The sequence below is a fragment of the Natrix helvetica genome (assembly GCF_964273705.1).
Source record: "Natrix helvetica genome assembly, chromosome: 1".
NCBI classification, from domain to species: domain Eukaryota; kingdom Metazoa; phylum Chordata; class Lepidosauria; order Squamata; family Natricidae; genus Natrix; species Natrix helvetica.
This window is the reverse complement of record NC_138548.1, coordinates 193,971,769-193,991,235: the sequence shown is the minus strand read 5'-3', so window position 1 is coordinate 193,991,235 and position 19,467 is coordinate 193,971,769. Positions and strand designations below refer to the sequence as shown.

The 19,467-nt window shown below is 40.7% G+C and overlaps 1 protein-coding gene across 5 annotated transcripts in view; it reads right to left on the bottom strand.

Annotated features, from left to right (window-relative positions):
- Window positions 1–1,902: 1,902 nt before the first annotated feature.
- Window positions 1,903–19,467, bottom strand: part of LOC309389160 (tetratricopeptide repeat protein 39A-like) — a 39,782-nt gene continuing 22,217 nt past the window's right edge. For 3 of the 5 annotated variants that reach the window (XM_081947179.1, XM_081947181.1, XM_081947180.1), the window contains exons 8-18: window positions 15,683–15,748; window positions 14,876–14,984; window positions 14,018–14,085; window positions 12,850–12,909; window positions 11,772–11,933; window positions 10,267–10,358; window positions 9,708–9,828; window positions 7,857–7,968; window positions 6,512–6,626; window positions 6,230–6,346; window positions 1,904–4,877 (exon numbers count right to left, since the gene is read on the bottom strand). In XM_081947179.1, the coding sequence (XP_081803305.1) occupies window positions 4,760–4,877; window positions 6,230–6,346; window positions 6,512–6,626; window positions 7,857–7,968; window positions 9,708–9,828; window positions 10,267–10,358; window positions 11,772–11,933; window positions 12,850–12,909; window positions 14,018–14,085; window positions 14,876–14,984; window positions 15,683–15,748 (1,140 nt within the window). In that variant the 3' untranslated portion in view covers window positions 1,904–4,759. Of the gene's footprint in view, window positions 4,878–6,229; window positions 6,347–6,511; window positions 6,627–7,856; window positions 7,969–9,707; window positions 9,829–10,266; window positions 10,359–11,771; window positions 11,934–12,849; window positions 12,910–14,017; window positions 14,086–14,875; window positions 14,985–15,682; window positions 15,749–19,467 lie in introns of those variants that run through there. The other 2 variants (XM_081947178.1, XR_014174904.1) reach the window with 2 other exon arrangements.

The window sequence follows — 19,467 nt, the reverse complement described above, 5'->3', positions numbered from 1 at the left end:
ACACGCTGGACCTTGTCTTTGTCTCTGGCCAGTGAACGAGTGATCTGGGAATAGGGGATTCAACTATTATTCCCCTGTCATGGTCAGATCACTCACTTCTCCGGCTTGACTTCCCCGGTGCTACCCCCCGCTGCGGGGAGGCGGAAATGGAAGGTATTAGATGGTTCCGCCCCAGGCGCCTGATGGAACCAGATAGGTTCCAGACGGAGCTTGGGCCACCTCCTGTGGACCTGACCCGCCCCCGAGTGGAGGACCTGGTAGACGCCTGGAATAGTGCGACTACCGGGGCCCTAGACTGGGTGGCGCCTTTGCGGCCTCTCCTGCGGCGACGAACCACCCTGGCTCCTTGGTTTACCGAGGAGCTAAGGGTGATGAAACGCCACAAGAGACGCCTAGAGAGTCGTTGGAGATCCTCCCGTTCCGAATTTGACCGAGCACAGGCACGAGCCTATTTGAGGACGTACCTTGTGGCATTAAGAGCGGCCAAACGTCAACATTGTGCCGCTCTTATTGCGTCCGCAGATAACCGCCCTGCCGCCCTGTTTCGGGTGACTCGCTCCCTCTTATTTGAGAGACCGCGGGAAGCCCCTTTACAGGGCAGAGCAGAGGAGTTTGGGAAATATCTACAGGACAAAGTCGCTCAAATCCGGATGGGATGGGCCCCTTTCAGTGGTCCAGTGGAGACGCCCGAGGCGAGTCTTGAGGGACCGTTCTGGGAGGAGTTTGACTCGGTTGCCATCGAGGATTTGGACAGGTTGCGTGGACGTCTGCGTCCTACCACATGTTTATTGGACCCGTGTCCCTCCTGGCTTGTACTGGCATCCTGGGAGGTTACGCGCGACTGGCTCCTGGGCCTAGTGAACGCTTCGTTGGGTGAGGGGTTTCTACCGGCCGCCTTGAAAGAGGCGGTGGTGAGGCCCCTGCTCAAGAAGCCTTCCCTGGACCCAACGGATCTAGTCAATTATCGTCCAGTCTCCAACCTTCCCTTTTTAGCGAAGGTTGTAGAGAGTGTGGTGGCACAACAGTTTCCACGTCACCTGGAGGAGAATGATTATCTAGACCCGCGCCAGTCCGGCTTCCGACCCGGGCACAGCACGGAGACGGCCTTGGTCGCGTTGGTTGATGATCTCTGGAGGGCCAGAGATAGGGGTTGTTCCTCTATCCTGGTCCTATTAGATCTCTCGGCGGCGTTCGATACCATCGACCATGGTATCCTGTTGCACCGGCTAGAGGGGCTGGGAGTCAGGGGCACCGTTTTACGGTGGTTTGGCTCCTACCTCTCTGGCCGGACGCAACGTGTGTTGGCAGGGGAGCAGAGATCGACCCGGAGCCCCCTCACATGTGGGGTGCCACAGGGGTCGGTGCTCTCGCCTCTCCTGTTCAACACATACATGAAACCGCTGGGTGAGATCATCCGTGGTTTTGGGGTGGGATATCATCTGTATGCTGATGATACTCAGCTATACATTTCCACCCCGAACCACCCCAACGAGGCCATCGAAATGATGTCCCGATGTTTGGAGGCCGTACGGGTCTGGATGGATGGCAACCGACTAAAACTCAACCCTTCCAAGACGGAGTGGCTGTGGCTTCCGGCCTCCCAGTTCAACCAGTTGCTTCCATCTCTGGCCATTGGGGGCGAGCAACTGGCCCCCATGGAACGGGTGCGCAATTTGGGCGTCCTCCTGGATGCCCGGCTGTCCATGGATGACCATGTAACAGCCGTGGCAAGGGGGGCGTTCCATCAGGTTCGCCTGATGCGCCAATTGCGCCCCTTATTGGACTGGGATGCCCTACGCACAGACACCCATGCGCTGGTGACGTCTCGCCTGGACTACTGCAATGCTCTCTACATGGGGCTTCCCCTGAGATGCACTCGGAGACTGCAGTTGGTCCAGAACGCGGCCGCGCGGGTGATTATGGGGAGGACTAGATACTCCCCTGTAACACCTCTCCTGCGCGAGCTGCACTGGCTTCCTGTAGTCTACCGAGTGCGTTTCAAGGTTTTGATTATGATCTTTAAAGCGCTTCATGGCACAGGACCTAGTTACATGCAGGATCGCATCCTGCCCCATACATCCCTACGACCAATCCGCTCACACAGAGAGGGACTTCTTCGGGTGCCGTCCGCTAAACAGTGTCGGGGGGCGACACCCAGGAGCAGAGCCTTCTCTGTGATGGGCCCAGCCCTGTGGAATGACCTCCCCCGTGACATCAGGATTACTTCCGATCTCCGCTCTTTCCGTGTACAGCTGAAGACCCACCTCTTTCAATTATCTGGCCTGGCTCAACCGTAAATTTTTTCTTATTCCTTCTGACAGTCCTTTTAAATTTTAAATTGTGGTATTACTAATGGGGTATTTTAATGGTGACTTTTAACTGTCTAAATGTGATGTAATTTGTTACCTCCTCCGTGCATGTATGTCTTGTATATGTGTGTATTTGGATGTTTATGTGTTTGCACATATGTTTTATGTTTTATATGTTTTATTGTACGCCGCCCCGAGTCCTGTCTGGAGAGGGAGCGGCTAATAAATTCAAATTTATTATTATTATTATTAATCTTGACTCCTACAAACTTCATGAACAGGTCCATGCAGTTTTCTTGGCAACATTACAGAAGTGGTTGGTCATTGATGTCTACTAGTATATTTTAACTTCCCAGTCTAAACAGAGTGATTGACTCAAGATCATCCAGCTATTTTCTGTGCCTAAGGGGAACTGGAACCTGGGTCTTATTGCTATTTGTATAGCACCCTAAACACTGGGTCCCCTTGGCTTATAAGATCCCATACTTCCTATGATTTTTATTCCTTTAGGAGGATAATGATGAAACATGACAACCAACATTAAACAAAGGATAAGTAACAATAAAGATAAGTGTTTTAGCAATAAATCTATATCACAATAGAAGTAGAATTGATTTCATTTATATTTAGTCATTGAAGAATATTCCAAACTGTATATTATCTACATTCTTTCAAATGTGCTTTTCTGTGCCTGGTTATGTTAATATACTCATATTATGTGATATAACATCATCTAGCTGAAGTTTGCTCTTAGACTGGACAACAATCAATATGATCCACATTGGGCAAACATATCCTATGTTTAATGTCTTTGGAGGTAATCATGCAGGTCAGGGATTCTAAAGGCAACTGGACTTTTTTGATTTTTGGAAAACATTTTGGTTCTCATTCAAGAAGCTTCTTCAGTTCTGTAGTTCAGAAAAAAACCAAGAAAGGCCGGTTGCTTTTTGGAAAAGCACATTTGGGACAAATCTTATGCTATAATGTTTCAGGAATATGGTCAGTGGGATTAACCCACATCCTATCTTCAGAATGTCATTTGATTATATTTTGGCTAATAAATGAACTGTTCACTTTCTGTTTCTAGATGTAAGTGCTTCTGTAGCAGGAACTGACAATTTAAGTGCCATTTAACATAACAGACTTTACTCAAAATTGTTCTTAGGAGGAGGAATACTAACAACAAAGGGAAGGGAAGCAAGAAGAGCAAGTAAAAACAATGAAAGATAGCATGTTCAAATGTCATGACCACACAATAAAAGAAGAGATGCCAAAATGTCCCCTTTTGCCTTTCCATCATTGCTAATGCTAATTACACCAAATGTAATTTTAAAATAAGGAATGCAAACAAGTACAACAAAAACCACATTGGCTTATTGGCTTAGCTGTATGTCTAATAAGCAAGTCCTGAGTAACAGTATGGCAAGAAATGTCCTGGGATGATTAGACAACCAACAAAGGCGTTGAAACTTTTTTTTTTTAAGAAAAAATCATATTTCAATAGCACAGTGAATCTGGAACCAATCTTAGTTGTTAATACAATAATCAGATTGAAAACTGATAAGATCCATCAGCTGTTTTTGCCAAATTGATTAGCAAAGAAAATACTGGGATGAGTACTGACGTGAACAGAATTCTGGAAGAAGTCATAAGCTTTGAAAATGTCTAAGTCCAGTTACTATTCATCATTCTGCAATATAAACCACTTCCTGATTTAAGGGATTTTGGCCAGATAGTTTGCATCCCATCCCAAATGCTGTAAACATTTTAAATCACTTTCCAACATTTGGAAATGTTCTTAAATAGAGATTGAGCTGATTAAATTTTGTTTGTTTTTAAAAAAACATTCTCTGTTCTTTTGAAAAAGAGAAGGCCACTGCAGAGAGTTGAGAGTTGAGGTTCTATTATGTTTCCAGCCAAAACTGGAAGTCTTTGCTGAATTAATTGCACTATTAAGCTCACTCCCAATGTGACAGGAAGGACCATCTGAAGTGCCTTGCTGGTTAAGGAGCACAGACTGAGAAAGAAAGTGGGTGAGGATTTGACATGAAATAAAAAAAAAGAAAGAAACATTAGGAGGCTGGAACATCCATGTTTTTTCAAAATTATGATGAGATTGAACAGGAGAGAAAATAGGACAAATGTAGCCCTCGTTTGGGTTGACTGACAGAATATAATGAAGATAGGCTGCTCCCGTCAGCTTCATTAATTAGGAAGCAGCATTTTCATAGCTACTCCCTGGTTTTGGAAGCTGAAATCCAGTTAGGTAAGATGCATCTATGCTCATCATAAGACATCAAAGACTAGGCCAGAAGCCCAGTGGTACAATTACAATACATTCCTTCAAACAGGCCCACCCCTGAAGGAAGACAGCATCCCAAGCCCTTGTATTTTGGCAGTTCTTTCTTTGGTCCAAGCACCCCTAACAGTTTCTGAAGAAACCTGTTGCCTTAGGAAGGACTGGTTCCATCTGCATCATTTTCTTCCTGGCTTGCCTTAAGTTTAGACAATACAGCGTGGATCCGGAACAGTGTTCGTGACTCCATTGAATAATTTTTGTAGTTGTTCCTAGTGGGAAAAGCATTCAACAATTGTTAAATCCCTTATATCAAACCAGAATGTATTCTGCACACCAAAAACTATTTCAGGAATCCAGGTATTATCTTACAGGATAATATTTGATATTTTGTAGATGTGTCCTAAGGTAGATGTCCAAAGGACAGCTAAGCATCCTACCAGGTCAGATAGGGTGGGCAAACTCCTAGTTCGTTTCCCAAATGTTGTCATCCTTTAGGATCTAGAAATTGCGCCTTTTCCCTGGCAGCCCCTGTCCTATGGAAGACTTGCCTTTTGAAGTTTGGCAGGACTCCGCGTTTTTTACTCTTCTCTAAGGTTTTGAAGACCTGGCTTTCCCCCCAAGCATTGGGAGAAGATTAGGTGGTACATTAGCATAGATGGCTGCCAGGTTTTTGTTATTTCTAATGTTTTATGTTTTAACTGGTTAAGGTTTATAGTTTTAAAAATGATTTTATATGGGGTTTTTTTCCATTTTTGATCGGGTCTACCCAGAGATGGTTAAAAAATGGGCAGCTTTGTAAATGTTTAAATAAATAAATGTCTAGATCAGATGAATGTGATCCAATAAAAAGAAATGCAATGAACAAGCCTGGGAAATACACATTTGCTTATTAAATTACCGTGTTTCCCCGAAAATAGGGCAGGGTCTTATTTTCTTTTGACCCCCAAAATAAGCACCTAGCCTCATTTTTGGGGAAGTCTTATTATTTTTGAGGTGCAGGAGGCAGCCAGCACGGTCACCTCATGGCTGCTGCTATGTTGCAATATTTTAGGGGAGGGCTTAATTTCAGGGGAGGGCTTATTTTAGCGTATGTGCTCAAAAGCCCAATTGGCCTTATTATCCGGGGAGGTCTTATTTTCAGGGAAACAGGGTACTAATCATGTGGTTTGACTCAGAGTAACTAAGCTGAGAACTTGCTAGTTCTTAGCCCTACTTAAACTTACTAACAATTTTCATCTAGGGAACAGAGGAAAACATAACTAGTAGCTAGCAATCACCTTTGGGCCAGGGGTGGGGTTCCGGCAGCCGCTACTGCTGGTTCGGTTGTGGTCACGCGGCACGCGCTTGATGCGCAGTACTATAAAAATCATGATGGTGCCTATGGGGCCACTGGGAGAACCGGTTCGGGGGCGTGGTAGGCCTGGGTCGCTGCCGGTTCCAGTGATCCAGGCCACCAAACCACTACCGGTTCAGCCGAAGCAGTCCGAACCGGTAGGAACCCGCCACTGCTTTGGGCCCTTCTCTCTGTGAGATTATAAAAGTGTCTCAAATGCTGTTAAGCCACGAAACAGCTATATCTTCCAGGGAAAAACATTATGAGATATTCTGAGCGTTAACTTACTTGGCTCTGCGGAGCAACTGCACAGCCTCTTCATTTTGGCCTTGTGCCACATACAGCAGACTCAATTCCAATAGTGCATTAGGTACCAAGTAATGATCATACTTGATCTTCTTCTCACTGTAAGCAGATAGAAAGGGTTTTCTGTAGTGCAGCTTTCCCTGATCTAAGCCCTCCAGATAGGTTGGAATTAAGTTCCCAGAACAGTCAACAATGCCTCACACTCCCCACCCCAATTTTTCCCCCAATTTTTTCAATTTTTTATCAAAGAGACTTGTATCATACCTGCTATGGATAGCACTGAAGCATGCCTCAGCCTCGGTCAAACTGTGCAAATGCTTGAAGACTAGACCTTTGAGAAGTAACACGAGACACTGGTCATCTACTTGGTACTCACTGGCTGAGGAAATTGTGGGAAGAGAAATGGAAAGAGCAGAAGAAAGGTTAACCAGGATAAGCAGTTACTGCATATTCTACTTTGCAGAAAGGTTAATTGGCAATATTTCCATTCATATTATACATGTAACAGGCAGGTTACTCACTCTGCTTGTATGTGTGAAAACGGAGCCCGTACAACTCACTGCACATCTATAACAACTTGATTGTGATGCCAAAGAGCTAAACTTCAAAAACAAATTCTCCTTCCAAAATGTACAAGGAGATGTTTATTATTTTTAAAGATCAAATGAATATCCCACTTTTCCTCCAGAACTTTAGATTCATACATAACACAGAACTATAGAGCTGGATGGGCCCATAAACATTATCTAGTTGATTCTTCTGTACAATGCAGGAAAAATTCAAGTTTCCCCTACAAAAGTCCAGTGGAATAGGCTGGTCTGGGAGACTGATTGACCAAAAGTCACCCAAGCTAATTCAACCTTTTTTAAATTCAGGGCAAAGTATCTGCTAAACTACATCTCACAAAAAGCACCATAGTTTGGTGTTAGGGTAAAGAAGAATATGCCCAGCAAAAAGGATGGGATTCTAGGTGGTAGGGATTCACAAAAGGTATCCCCCAAAGCCTGTGGGCAGTTTCTACCAAAAAGTGGAAAAAAGTTGGGGGAGGGGAGAGTTGCTATGAAAAATAGCTCCCTGACTTTAAAACATAGACTTTTGTCCCTGTTGCTTGATTTAATGTACGTATTTCTGCCCAATTCTTCATTTATCCCAAAATATCCCCAAGTCTTTAATATGCATGATTTCTTTTTTTGAATTGATAGATTTAAAATGTTAAAATCATGTTTGATGCTCATGCGAAATGGATGCTGGGGAGAGGAGCTTGCCTATTCATTAAAAAAAAAAGTCACAAAGAGGGACAAAGCCAGTTAAAACACTTATTGATCCCAATACAACCCATCACTTATTCCAGGTGTTTCTTATAGAATGATTATTTTCCTAAACATGGGCTTTAGTTGTTTACCATGTCTTATTTTCTGAGAAAGCATGGCTGTAAACCAGAGTCATTTTTGGAAATAAAGATTATGTGTTTTTGCACCCTGTTGATTCCTGTATTAAAATTGAAAGATGAGGTGGGTCAAGGAACCTGATGATGTCTCTGTTGCTAAGCTGGGGAACTTCTGTCTATTGACACCAACTTTATTCTACGTGTAGGAAGCCAGCGTGCTACCTGGTGCTTCTTGTAGCTGCTTCTCAGCCTGTATCAGAGTGTCTAAAGTTCCTTCCAACAACTCTTGCTGCTTGCCCAGCACTGTAAATCCATTCCACATGTACATCATTTCCTGAAAAAGAAGGTAAGACCAACACAGAAAGTGAAAAGAAGTGAAAAGAAAGGACTAGGTCAAAAGAAGGACTAGGGATAACATGGTAGAAGTGTTCCAATATTTGAGGGGTTGCCACAAATATTGGGGGTTCATCCTATTTTCCAAAGCAGCAAAAGGCAAGACAAGAAACAATGGTTGGAAATTAATCAAGGAAAGAAACAATGTAGAACTAAGGAGAAACTTCCCAACCGAACAATTAACTAGTGGAACATCTTGCCTTCAGAGATTGTGGATGCTCCATCACTGGAGACTTTTAAGAAGAGCCTGGACAGCCACTTGTCTGGAATGTTATGGGGTTTCCTGCTTGAGCAGGGGGTTGGACTAGAAGACTTCCAAAGTCTCTTCTAGCTCTATTATTCCGTTACTCAGAATTGTGGCAGCAGTTATAAATAGAAGAGGCGTATTTTCTCACTCTGCATCAAGGAAGAAACAGTTTGGCATAATGGTGAAGGCACCAGGCTAGAAACCAGGAGACTATGAGTTCGAGTTCTATCTTACATATGAGACCAACTAAGTGACCTTGGGCCAGTCACTCTATCTCAGCACTAGGAAGGAGGCAATGGGAATCTTGCCAAGAAAATTGCAGGGACTTGACTAGGTAAGTCACAGGAGACAACATTGATTTATAGGCACACAGGGAACCAAAAATTTCATTCCTAAGCTTCCCAACATGTGAGTCAAACTATACTGTACGCTTACACATTGCTTACACATTGCTTAAGATTACTAATTTTATTTTGAAGGAATCAGTTGGTGGAGGATCCACAAACAAGGCCCCACAACAGTCCCCTACCAATTTCCACTTTAACTACTATCTGCCTTCAAAATATGGGTGACTGCATTTCCCTGCACATTCAGAGCCAGTTATGGATACTTTAACACCTATTTCCTTCCTTTAAATGTGTTATTGGTTTTAAACTGACCTGGATCTCTTATCTTCTGAGCCAGAAACCCAGGTTCCATGATAGCCAATGCATTAGTGTTAAAAGTAGAGCTTTTTCACCCTTACTGATTCTGAAGATCTCTTAGGATGCAGTTATACAATTCAGTTACCGGTTTGAAATTAAGCTCTGTGCATACAAAAGGCAGAGAACTCAATCTAGTGTGGCAAATGTGCTTTACTCCTGTAATTTTGTACTTTAAAAAAAATCATATTATAATTTTACTGAGATTAGTTCTTCACCTATAGATACAACGCTATTTGGGAAAGAGTAAGAAGTTGGTTTCTGTTCTGAAAAAATCCAGCCATCTGGAGCATGAATATCCATTGTTGGCAGGCACTTCTCTGACAAATCTCAATTAAGTAGAATCACAGCAGATCTTAGCATCTTGTTTCTTGTTATATTACAGTTTTGCAAGGCAGAAATAAGGTGGTGGGGAGACTTTTAATTTTGTATATATGCATCTGGTACATTAAATAAACACATACACACAAACACATGTATGGTATGTACACGAGCACATATATATGAATGGAAGAATGGGTCCAAGAATATGTTTCTCAATTGTGTATATATACAGTGTGCAAACAGGCTTGTCAGATAATTTTGAAATAACATCCATTCCAGTTTTCACTTTTGACCTGCAGTTCATGGATCAAATATAAAGGCTGTCAGCTTGGCATAACTGTGAAGAAACCTTCTCCTCCTTTAAGACTCTGCACTGCGAAATAGTAGATATCAACTTTCTATCCTTACCAGGGCTGGCACAGGTAAGGGAACCGGGTCACGCGATTTGTAGCGTCTTGCTTTGCGAATGGCAAATTTCTCTGTGGGTGGTGATTTCCCAGCAATTCTCTGTTTGAAAGAGGAAACCTGCCTGTAGGGTAAAAGCATGGAAATTACTGAAGTTTCACAAAGCTAGGTATGTGGAAATTAAAAATCCTAAGAAAATTTATAAAAATTTATAAGAGTTTGATCCAGTTCTGCCACATCAAACTTTAAATCACAGTGTTCAGTCCTTTACATGTAGTCCTTTAAGTAAGACATTGATTATGCTTCTGCCTTTTAACAACATTCATTCACAAGGAATTCATTCATCCACAGTGCAAAAATGTCTGTGGGAAATCCATTGTAAATCTGCAGATTCCTAACCTTGATAATTTGTAGTTAATTTTACCATTGGAACAAGGGAAACCTTTAAATCTGGCTGGGGAATTTTGGGAGTTGAAGTCCAACATCTTAAAGTTCCTGAGGCTGAGAAGCAATGTTTTAGAACATTCATCTTAAATTGCCCCCAACTTTCAAAAACTCTTACCTAAAAAGTTCAACCTCTACTTCACCAAAGGGCCGTGGCTCATTAGCAGGCAGCATGCTAAGGAAGGCAGCTTTCATATATACATACATTGCCTGCAACAAAGTAGAACATTACAGGATTCTGACAGGAGCTAACTTATTTATTTACTTATTTTAAACATTTATGTAGCTGCCCATCTTATGCCAAACTATGGGCAGCTCCCAAGAAATAAAACAACATAAAAACCTGTGCCTATCTTATCTGGCATTCTTCTTTCCCAGCGGCCAGCATTGACATCTTTACAAGATAGACCAAGGTAAGAAAGCAATGCCAAGAAGATTGGCAATAATATTTTTATTATAATAGTCATAGTAATGGAATGTTGCAAGTCTGAATGAATCTTCATGTGAACTAGGAAAAATGTGTCTGAGACATTTGCTGAAATTAGTTTCTTGGCCTGGGCTCAAACCCTATTTATCTGCCTGTTGTCTTGGTAGTAGCTCTTCCTCCTATCCTTCAAAGCCGTTACCTATGTACTCTATACATCCTCTTCCATTACAGCTCCCACAGCAGCTATTAGTTGTTAAAATATGACTGATATACAAGGTAATAAACAAGGAACAATCACAGATAATACAGAATTCTATGAATTGTTCAGCCCCATTTTAAAAACTATTTAAATTAATGGTTATTGGCATTGCCACATCTCATGGAAGCACATGGCATAATTTAACAATATGTTCTATAATAAAATGGTATCTATTTTCAGCCCTGAGTCTCTTTTCACTTCAATGAGTAATCCAAATTTCTGATATTGTAAGGTAGGGGAAATCTGCCATATTTTCTATCTCAAGGCAATTTAATAATTTCCTTCATGCTTACTTTTACCCACTTCCACTTCAAAGTAAAAAAAAATCCTAAATATTCCCCTTGCTGGAGAGTTACTCTAATCCTCTAAATATTATGCTTGCTCTTTAAAAAAAATCCCCAATATTCTCTTTAAGGTTTTGTCGACATACATAATGTTCGACGTATAATCTCACCATATGTCATAATGCCATAGTTACATTGACAGTTTTATATTTAATTCCCTTCCAATGAATCAAGCATAGAATTTGTGCATTCTCTCTTTTTATAATAGTTGTCTTGAGCCGTGCACTATGACCCCACAACTCCATTTGTGATCAGATGATGCTAGCTCTAATCCCATTAATAGATAAAGGTAGTAAAAGACCTCAGTACCAAGGTACATACATCACTTCTGAAAGTGTGAACACACACTTGACTTTGATAATTCAGCTCCATATTCTTCCTCAAATGCCAGGCTTCAAAACTGAAAGAATTGGTGCTGAGTGACTAAAGATGGAATCAAGAGGAAAGGGCCAACAAACTCCAAACGTTTCAATAGCCTTGATGTACTTTTTTTTTAAGGAAGAGATTTTCAGATTCCATAATTTGGTATAATGTTTCAATATTTTGCTCAAATACGCCTGACTTGCTCTTTAACTACTATACACCTTTCTAACCTTAGACCAGCGGTTCTCCTTGCTCAGCAGATCTGCGTAGAAGTACGCCATCTTCCACATTCCTTTGTAGGCAAAGCACCACATCAGTTCCCAGTAGCACATGTGATGAAACTGCTTCCAAGCTTGCTGTGCTGAGCAGCCTTCTTCAAATTTCTTGATGGCCTGGCCAGGGAAGGAAAAGTCAACAGGAAAAGCATGAAGGATTTAGAAAAATTAACATTTTTACTGGCAAGGAGGAAACAGGGTTCATATAATTAGAGGTAAGTTTCTTCTTGAATTCAACTTCCTAAAAAAAATCATAGTTTCCTTTTTGAAAATAAGTAATTACAAAGCAATAACCAGTGATTGTCTATGTGCCACTGCTCTGAATTTAGAGTTGAAATAACTAGATGAAAATTTATCTTTGATGAATAGTAATTGAGATGTGTGGGACACAAAATTAAATGCTTTATTCTGAACTACATGTGTTGCTACCTTCTTCATCTTCCATCCCAGCAAATGGTGGGTCTGGGTACAGGAGGTGCTAAGATGACTATTGTTATCATGGAAGACATAGTAATATATCAGACCTAAAAATAATAAGTAGGATGATTCAGACATACTGCCAGAACTGCCATCTTCAGCTTAGCGTTTTGCATGCATGTGCCATGAATTGTTAGGGGATGGGGGAAATAGGCAACTGGCATGTAGAGGGTAGAGATAAGTCAAAGGGAAGGTGGGTTGACAGAAGCCAGAGATGTGAGAACCAGCCTGTTCCAGTTTTCAAGGCCACGGAGCCTGGGAAAGGAATGCAAATTGCACCAAGTGGTACCAAACATCCAAGCGGTTCCCAAAACACTAGATGAAGCCAAAGCGGCCAAAGCGGGAGGGCCGGGGAGTCTGTAACTTTTTGTGTGGGAACTTTAGTTCTAGCCTGCTTCTATTGCAACTATGGATCCTTAGCAAAAGAACCTATCCCTTCAACCAAATGGAGTTGAGGGTCTTTTTTTTTCCCTAGGGACTTCGTTGGGGCATGCCTCCATGATGGTGAAATGCATATTAGCTAGATTCCTGTTCTGATCCTACTAAAGCACCTCACCTCATTGATGTTCCCTTTGATTTCCTCTATCCTCCCAGCAAAGAACAAGAAAATGGCACTCTGTAAAATTAAAGAAAATGATACTTTATTTATTTATGGGAAAACAGCTATAAGCAATATGACAACCCTGGGTTGATACCCTATTGATCCACTCTATACCCCCACATTATGCATCCAAAGGCAACTTTGCTAGGATAAGAAACCTTATCAAAGGTGATAGCAAAAAAAACTAGGTTGAGTGAGTCCCAGAGTCCTCATGGAGCATATATCTCATAGTGGGGAAAGATGATCTCAAATATTTCTATACTACTTTGGATAGATTAGTCCCACTTTTATATGCCCCCACCCCATTCTTCAGAACCTTCTGGAGCTTTTAGTGCACGGGTGTCAAACTCGCACCATCATGTTGCCGTCACATGACATTTCGTGATGTCTTTTCCTTTTGTGGAGCTGGAGTGGGCGTGGCCTGCGCATGATGCAACTGGCCCGCAAGACGCCAGTTTGACACCCCTGTTTTAGTGCAGCAATAATTAATCAAACTACCTGCCATATCAAATTAACAGATTTTGCCTTAAAAGGAATTTTAAACCTTTTAAGCATTGCTACACAGAAGATAAAGAGTTTGAGTTTACATGTACCACATTTTTTTTTACTGAAGCTCTAAGTGTAAAAGGGCTGCTTGGATCTTCAAAAAGCTCTCTTACTGTACATTTTAAAAAATGACATCATTTTCAAAAACAAAACCAAAAGTGAAGGAACTGAAATATACAGTGCCTTTCAGAAATCTAAAGAAGCCTAAGATACTTTCAGCTTTTGAGGCCCTTTACTATAAGAAAAATTTAAAAACAAAGTGAAGCACAAAAGAGAGAAATGTTATTCTATTATATTTAGCAAAAGAAAATAAATATGAATCTAAATCTGAGTTTCCCTTTGGGCTCGAGGCTCAGGTTAAAAGTCCCAAACTCCTCTCCACTGCAGTGTAGCCCAACCCATTGGCCTCCTAGATACAAAATGTAAAATATCATGCCTTCCCCCGCCTATAGCTCTGTTGCAACCCAAACATTTCCTTACAATTCTGAGTAGGGAAAGAAAAATCTAACTGATCCTTCGGTTAAACACAAAAACAGGCAAAAAGTGAGTGATCTGAAGGACAGGGCAGTCATTTTACCTGCGGGTAGCGGGAGAGGTATGGCTTCAGTAGGGCCTCAGCCTCTGTGAAATCATCTTCACCAATCCCTGGGGACAACACAGAAAGATAAAAGTGCATAGCATGAATAAGGATAAGACATGCATAAGTTCATGTCCCCCAGACAGACCTTGAAATATCCTATTAGAGACTGAAGGTATTCTTAAGTAAACCATACTTTATGATTATCCCTGAAAATATTGCTTTCTTGGGTTGCTTGAGTTCCCCAGCTGGGTCAGGTAGCCAATCCTGAAGATTTCCACTACAGGTCCCTAAAATTGTAGTGTTTCTGTCCCATTTCCTAGCTTTCTCTCAACCTCTTAAGTAATCAACCAGAAAAACAACACAGATTGTCACTGTTTGCACCAAAATCCTCTTGACATTAAACTACAGAAGGTAGCCCTCTTTTTTGAACTGATTAATAAACATTTATAAAAACACTTTTCATGAGTTTGCTGAATTCCAATTATCTCACTAAGTCTTAATTTGACTCATACCAGATAGGGAAATATAATTATACTATTGTATATGCAAGAACAAAAGCTTACTTGCTTCCTAGCAGAAATCCATCTCACTATGACTGAAGAGTGCTGAGCAGAGTTACACTTATTGGGTTAGACCAGCTTTCTTCTTTTTAGTTCAGCCATAGCTATGCTGATACCTCCCATTAGAACTTATTTTAGTTAATTGCATCAAAAGATGTATATACCCCCATTAATTGACCTTAATCTAAATAAGAAATCACCCTCCCCTCCCAAAGCAGCCATCTGTTGGGGGAAAGAGATCCAATTCCTGCTGCCACATCCACAATGCTTCTCTCCGGTGGAGGGATTCACTTACCTAAGATGAAGGTAAGGAAAGTATAGTAGCAGAGAAGCAACATTGTACAAAGTAGAGCCCGCAGGTTGGCTGTCGTGGCTCCCTGATGTAGTTTTTGCAAACCATAATCCTGAATGGAAATTAGAAATAATATTCAGAAAACAGAGACAACCCGTGGAAAGAAAGAGAAGAAATGTTGTACCCATTTGCAGATAAATTCAGCAAAAGAAAGGAAAAAAAAACATTTCCCCAGAAAAGTATTCTGGATAGGTGCCCTGGTTTTAGTGACCTTTATGGAATTTCAAATTGACCATATGGAAGAACCCGGCAATTAGTGCCCTCACCCACTAATATATTTCTGAGTTCATACATAATATTAAGTTATAAAGTACTCTGGCTTTGTTTTGGATTAGCATGGAATTCATACTCATCCAATGTAATGATATTACAAATTACATTTTACTATCAGTTCAATGAACCATAAGTTTAAAATTTCCAAGCTAAGTGTTACATATTACCATAGCTATTGCTTCATTACTATCTCTAAAAATATTGCAATCATTTGGTTTGTTTTAGCCCAGTTAGGTTAACTGCTTTTAATCTGTTGCTCTCTAGCATTCTATTGATCATGGTGGTGGGAATACTGGAAATTATTGTCTAATGCATTAGGAAGGCACCGTACTAGGGAAACCCAGAGAAATAAGTTTTTGAGGGTTTTAATTACTGAACTAGGTGTACCAGTGTCGTCTCACAAAGCAGCTATATGTCATCAGATACATTCTGCAAGCCCAAATAATGTGTTCATAGCCTTCAAACTGGCACTTGTACCTTGTCCCCGGAAAACCCAGCAAATTCCAGAAGTCTCAAAATCCGGGGTGGAAAGAGGGAGAGAGTCTGTGGAAAACACATAACATAAAAGATAACAGAGACACCTGTAAGGAGTATGTCCTCTTCCCAAATCTTCAATGTGTACTTCAAAGTGGAAGACCTTTTTTCAATATGATCAACTCTGAACCATTGTTGACATCGTCCACTACAAAGCCCTCCACATCCGCTTCCCCACAGATGATTTCATTGGCATCATCTTTTTCCAGGAAAGGATTCTGGCTTGCTTCTCTCTTAATAGTAAGCACCCATGCTGTATTACTTCAGACTTTGGCGCTGTACTACTCAGAGCCTATACGAATAAATGTTCCTCCACAGCAACATTTGATTCTATTTAAAAAATCTCTGTCTAAAAAAAAGTAGAATCATAGCAAAAGTTTTGAACCTTTATTTACCCTTCTCATAATACTTTTTTCTTCTAATGGAGTCACATTTCAACGTATGTGTCTCCAAGTGAATTACTTCTCTAGGAGCAGTCTGAATTATGGGAAAGTTTGAGTTGCTGGCCACATTCTGTCCACTGGACTCAAATCATTCTATAACAGAAAAAGATTAAATCTGGAAATGTACTAGCTGATACCAAATAAACACAAGAAGAATGTGTTAAAGTTAAAATTGGGATTAGAGGCATTTTAATTCATTCTGAACTCAGAATAAATAATTGCATTCCAGGCGTTTTACTATGCTTCAAATCCAAATGTATGTTTGGTTCAGGCACAGACTACCCGGAAACAGCTGTTAAGTACATGCAACAGTTTATTCACATGCATAATCGGGATGTATACAGTAGTCAGAGCAATGATGCCGTCGATGAAGTTACATCCTTGGCTTAATGGCACTCCTACAACTGTAGACTACATGGGAACATCCCTAGGGCTTCATTTTTATAGCTCTTAAATCCCTGATGTATTAATGCAAAATAAAAATTCCAAATTCTGATACGGAAAAAAGATGCTGGAATGTGAGCAATTCCACATTTTAAATTCATTTGGTCATAGCATTATATTGGCCTCAGAAATGTAATAGAGTGTGCTTTTGCTGCCAAATATATTTACTTGGAAATAAACACCATTTTATTGTAGTTATCAAGTAGAAGTTATAAAATGAACGTTTCTAACCACACATACCTCTCCTTGATTGAATAACAATAACACTTGATCAAGTGTTGTACAAAATCATATCGTATTAAATTGTATGCGAAGCGCAAATCAAATTGGCCCAAATTTTACCTCTATGTTGCTTTTTATAAAAATAGTGTAAGATGGGGAGGTGGGCAGAACAAGAAATGAAGCCAGAAGAGTCCTCACTAAATCACAGCCCTGTGATCCTTGGGCGAAGGAAAGAAAGTTCATGAAGACCCCCGCTTGAGTTATGTCTGTGTCCACGCAGAATATAACACAGCCCCTGAAGCTGACTTCTTGGTGCCTTGGGAGAAAAGTTTCCGGGCAAGGCTTAGCTTCCTTCTTAGCAATTAAGAGTATCAATCTTGTGGAAGACTACATTTAGTCTTTCATGAGTATATTTCTCTGACAGATGTAGCCAAAGAAGAAAAGTACAGCAGTAACCATTATGCAAGAGAGGCCCAGTCTTTCCGGAAACCACAGCACAAATGGCTATGGAGACCCAGAATCCAGCAGCCAGACTGCAGCGGGAGTTCTTCAGTGAGCCAGCCAAACTTTGTGATCTCTCCTTTATGCAACCTCCGACATTTCTTCTTCTTTATGCAAGCTAGAATGTCAGCTTGCCTTCTATTGCAACAGATGGGAAAACACCAATTCCATGCCTTGAACGAGCTTCAAAGAGGGTTCTCTTGTAAGGATATGGCTTCAGCAAATAAGGAGGGGGAGGAGCATCTTCACACCATGGTAAGCAGCTTGTGTATGTGAACCTTATGGTATTCTGCCTCATCTAGGTAAAGGAAGCTAGCAGAGAGTTGTTGCTAAAAGATTTCCAAACTTTGGAAGATGGTTGTATGACAAAGAGAAAAAGACATCAAAGGCACTTTACTAATCAAATTGCCATAATTGTGGTCTGTTGTCATTTTGAACCGAAGGGAAAAGGACGGACAGTTGTTTCATTTGCTTTTCTGAATGCTTACTATTGGACACAGATGAACAGAAAGTAAGAACAGCAAGAATGGCACGAATAATATTAAGAATATGAACGGAGCATAAGGTTGTGGTTTTATGTTTTGTCATTAACAGTGACAACTCTTCAGAAATGAAGGACAGCTTATGCTAAAATAAATTATTAGATAAAAATGTAATAATAAATATTTGCTAGCTTGAGCATGATCATAAACCCTGTAAACTAGCTTAGGCTGGTCATACAAGATCAAGTTGTTGGGCAAGCTAGTGAAGCTAAATGCTAGAGTTCATCAAAAGAATTTACTGCAAAATACTGTAAAAATGTTAAATTTTATACAACTCACCTAATAAGAGACTAGTAACAAAGTTGCCCAGACCTAGCTGCCAATTATGTATCTGATTAAATAGTTTATTTGAAGGAATATGTGAATTCCATTCCCAATAATTTCTTATTGCCACAAGGAAGATGGGTCAACCTATTCTCCAAAGCACCTGAAGGATATTAACCAAGGAAAGAACCAAGCTAAAACTAAGGAGAAATTTCCTGACAGTGAGGACAATTAATCAATGGGACGGTTGCCAGCATAGGTTGTGGGAGCTCTGTCACTGTAAGTTTTTAAGAAAAGATTGGACAGGCATTTGTCTGAAATGGTGCAGGGTCTCCTGCTTGAGTAGGTGACCAAACTAGAAGACTTCCAAAGTTGCTTCCAACTCTGTTATTCTGTTAATATTAACCATTTATTCTGCATTTTTGATTTTGTTGCCCAAATAAATATTGTGGTGACATCAGAAGCCACAAGGTGGACTTCAAACACAACTATCCCATGCTGTCATGTGATCCCCCTTCTCTCTGTCTCTTCTTTAATGTAATTTCTATTCCTTTTTGCTTCTCTGGATCCTCTTTTTCTCTACTACTTGTTGTTTCCTGTTTTTACAGACAGTGACTGTTTTTGGCTGCTCCATGCATTTCTCTTCCCTTTCTAAAATCAACCTTTTCCTGATCCCAAGTATTGTGAGTTTGCTACACAAGCACCATCCACTTCAGTGTTGTCTAATTCTGCTTCTCATGTCTTACAGCATTATTTCTCTAACTATCCTTCCTTCAATTCCTCTTTCTATTCACAGTCAACTCTCTTTGCCAAGGGGTGTGTCCAGTACAAACCAGAATCATATCATGTGCATCATGATGTTATTGTACAAATCATGCATATATATATATAACATCATGTGCCCCCTTGTCGCCTCACCTTTGTCTATGGATTCCTCTTCCCCATTCTTGGAGTAGTTCCTTGTTGAGCACAATTTTCTTTTCATATAAATAGGTGTAATTTACTGACCAACTGAATAATTTCTCAGCCACACTATTCTTGGTCAATCAATCTATATCATAAAGGTCTTGGTTTTCTGTATTGGTAGGCTAGCTGCTCTCCCTCTATACTAATTCATCACTCCAAATTTTTGGATGTGACTATGGTCAGCATAGATATTATGCTTGCAGAAAAAAGAGATAAAGTAACTTTTCACCACTCATTTCTGATATCACATCCCAAACTTGAGAACAGACAGAAAACAAGGAATGGATTTAGCACAAGATCAGTATACTTAAGCCATGAGAAAACATCTGACATTTTGGTTGGCAGG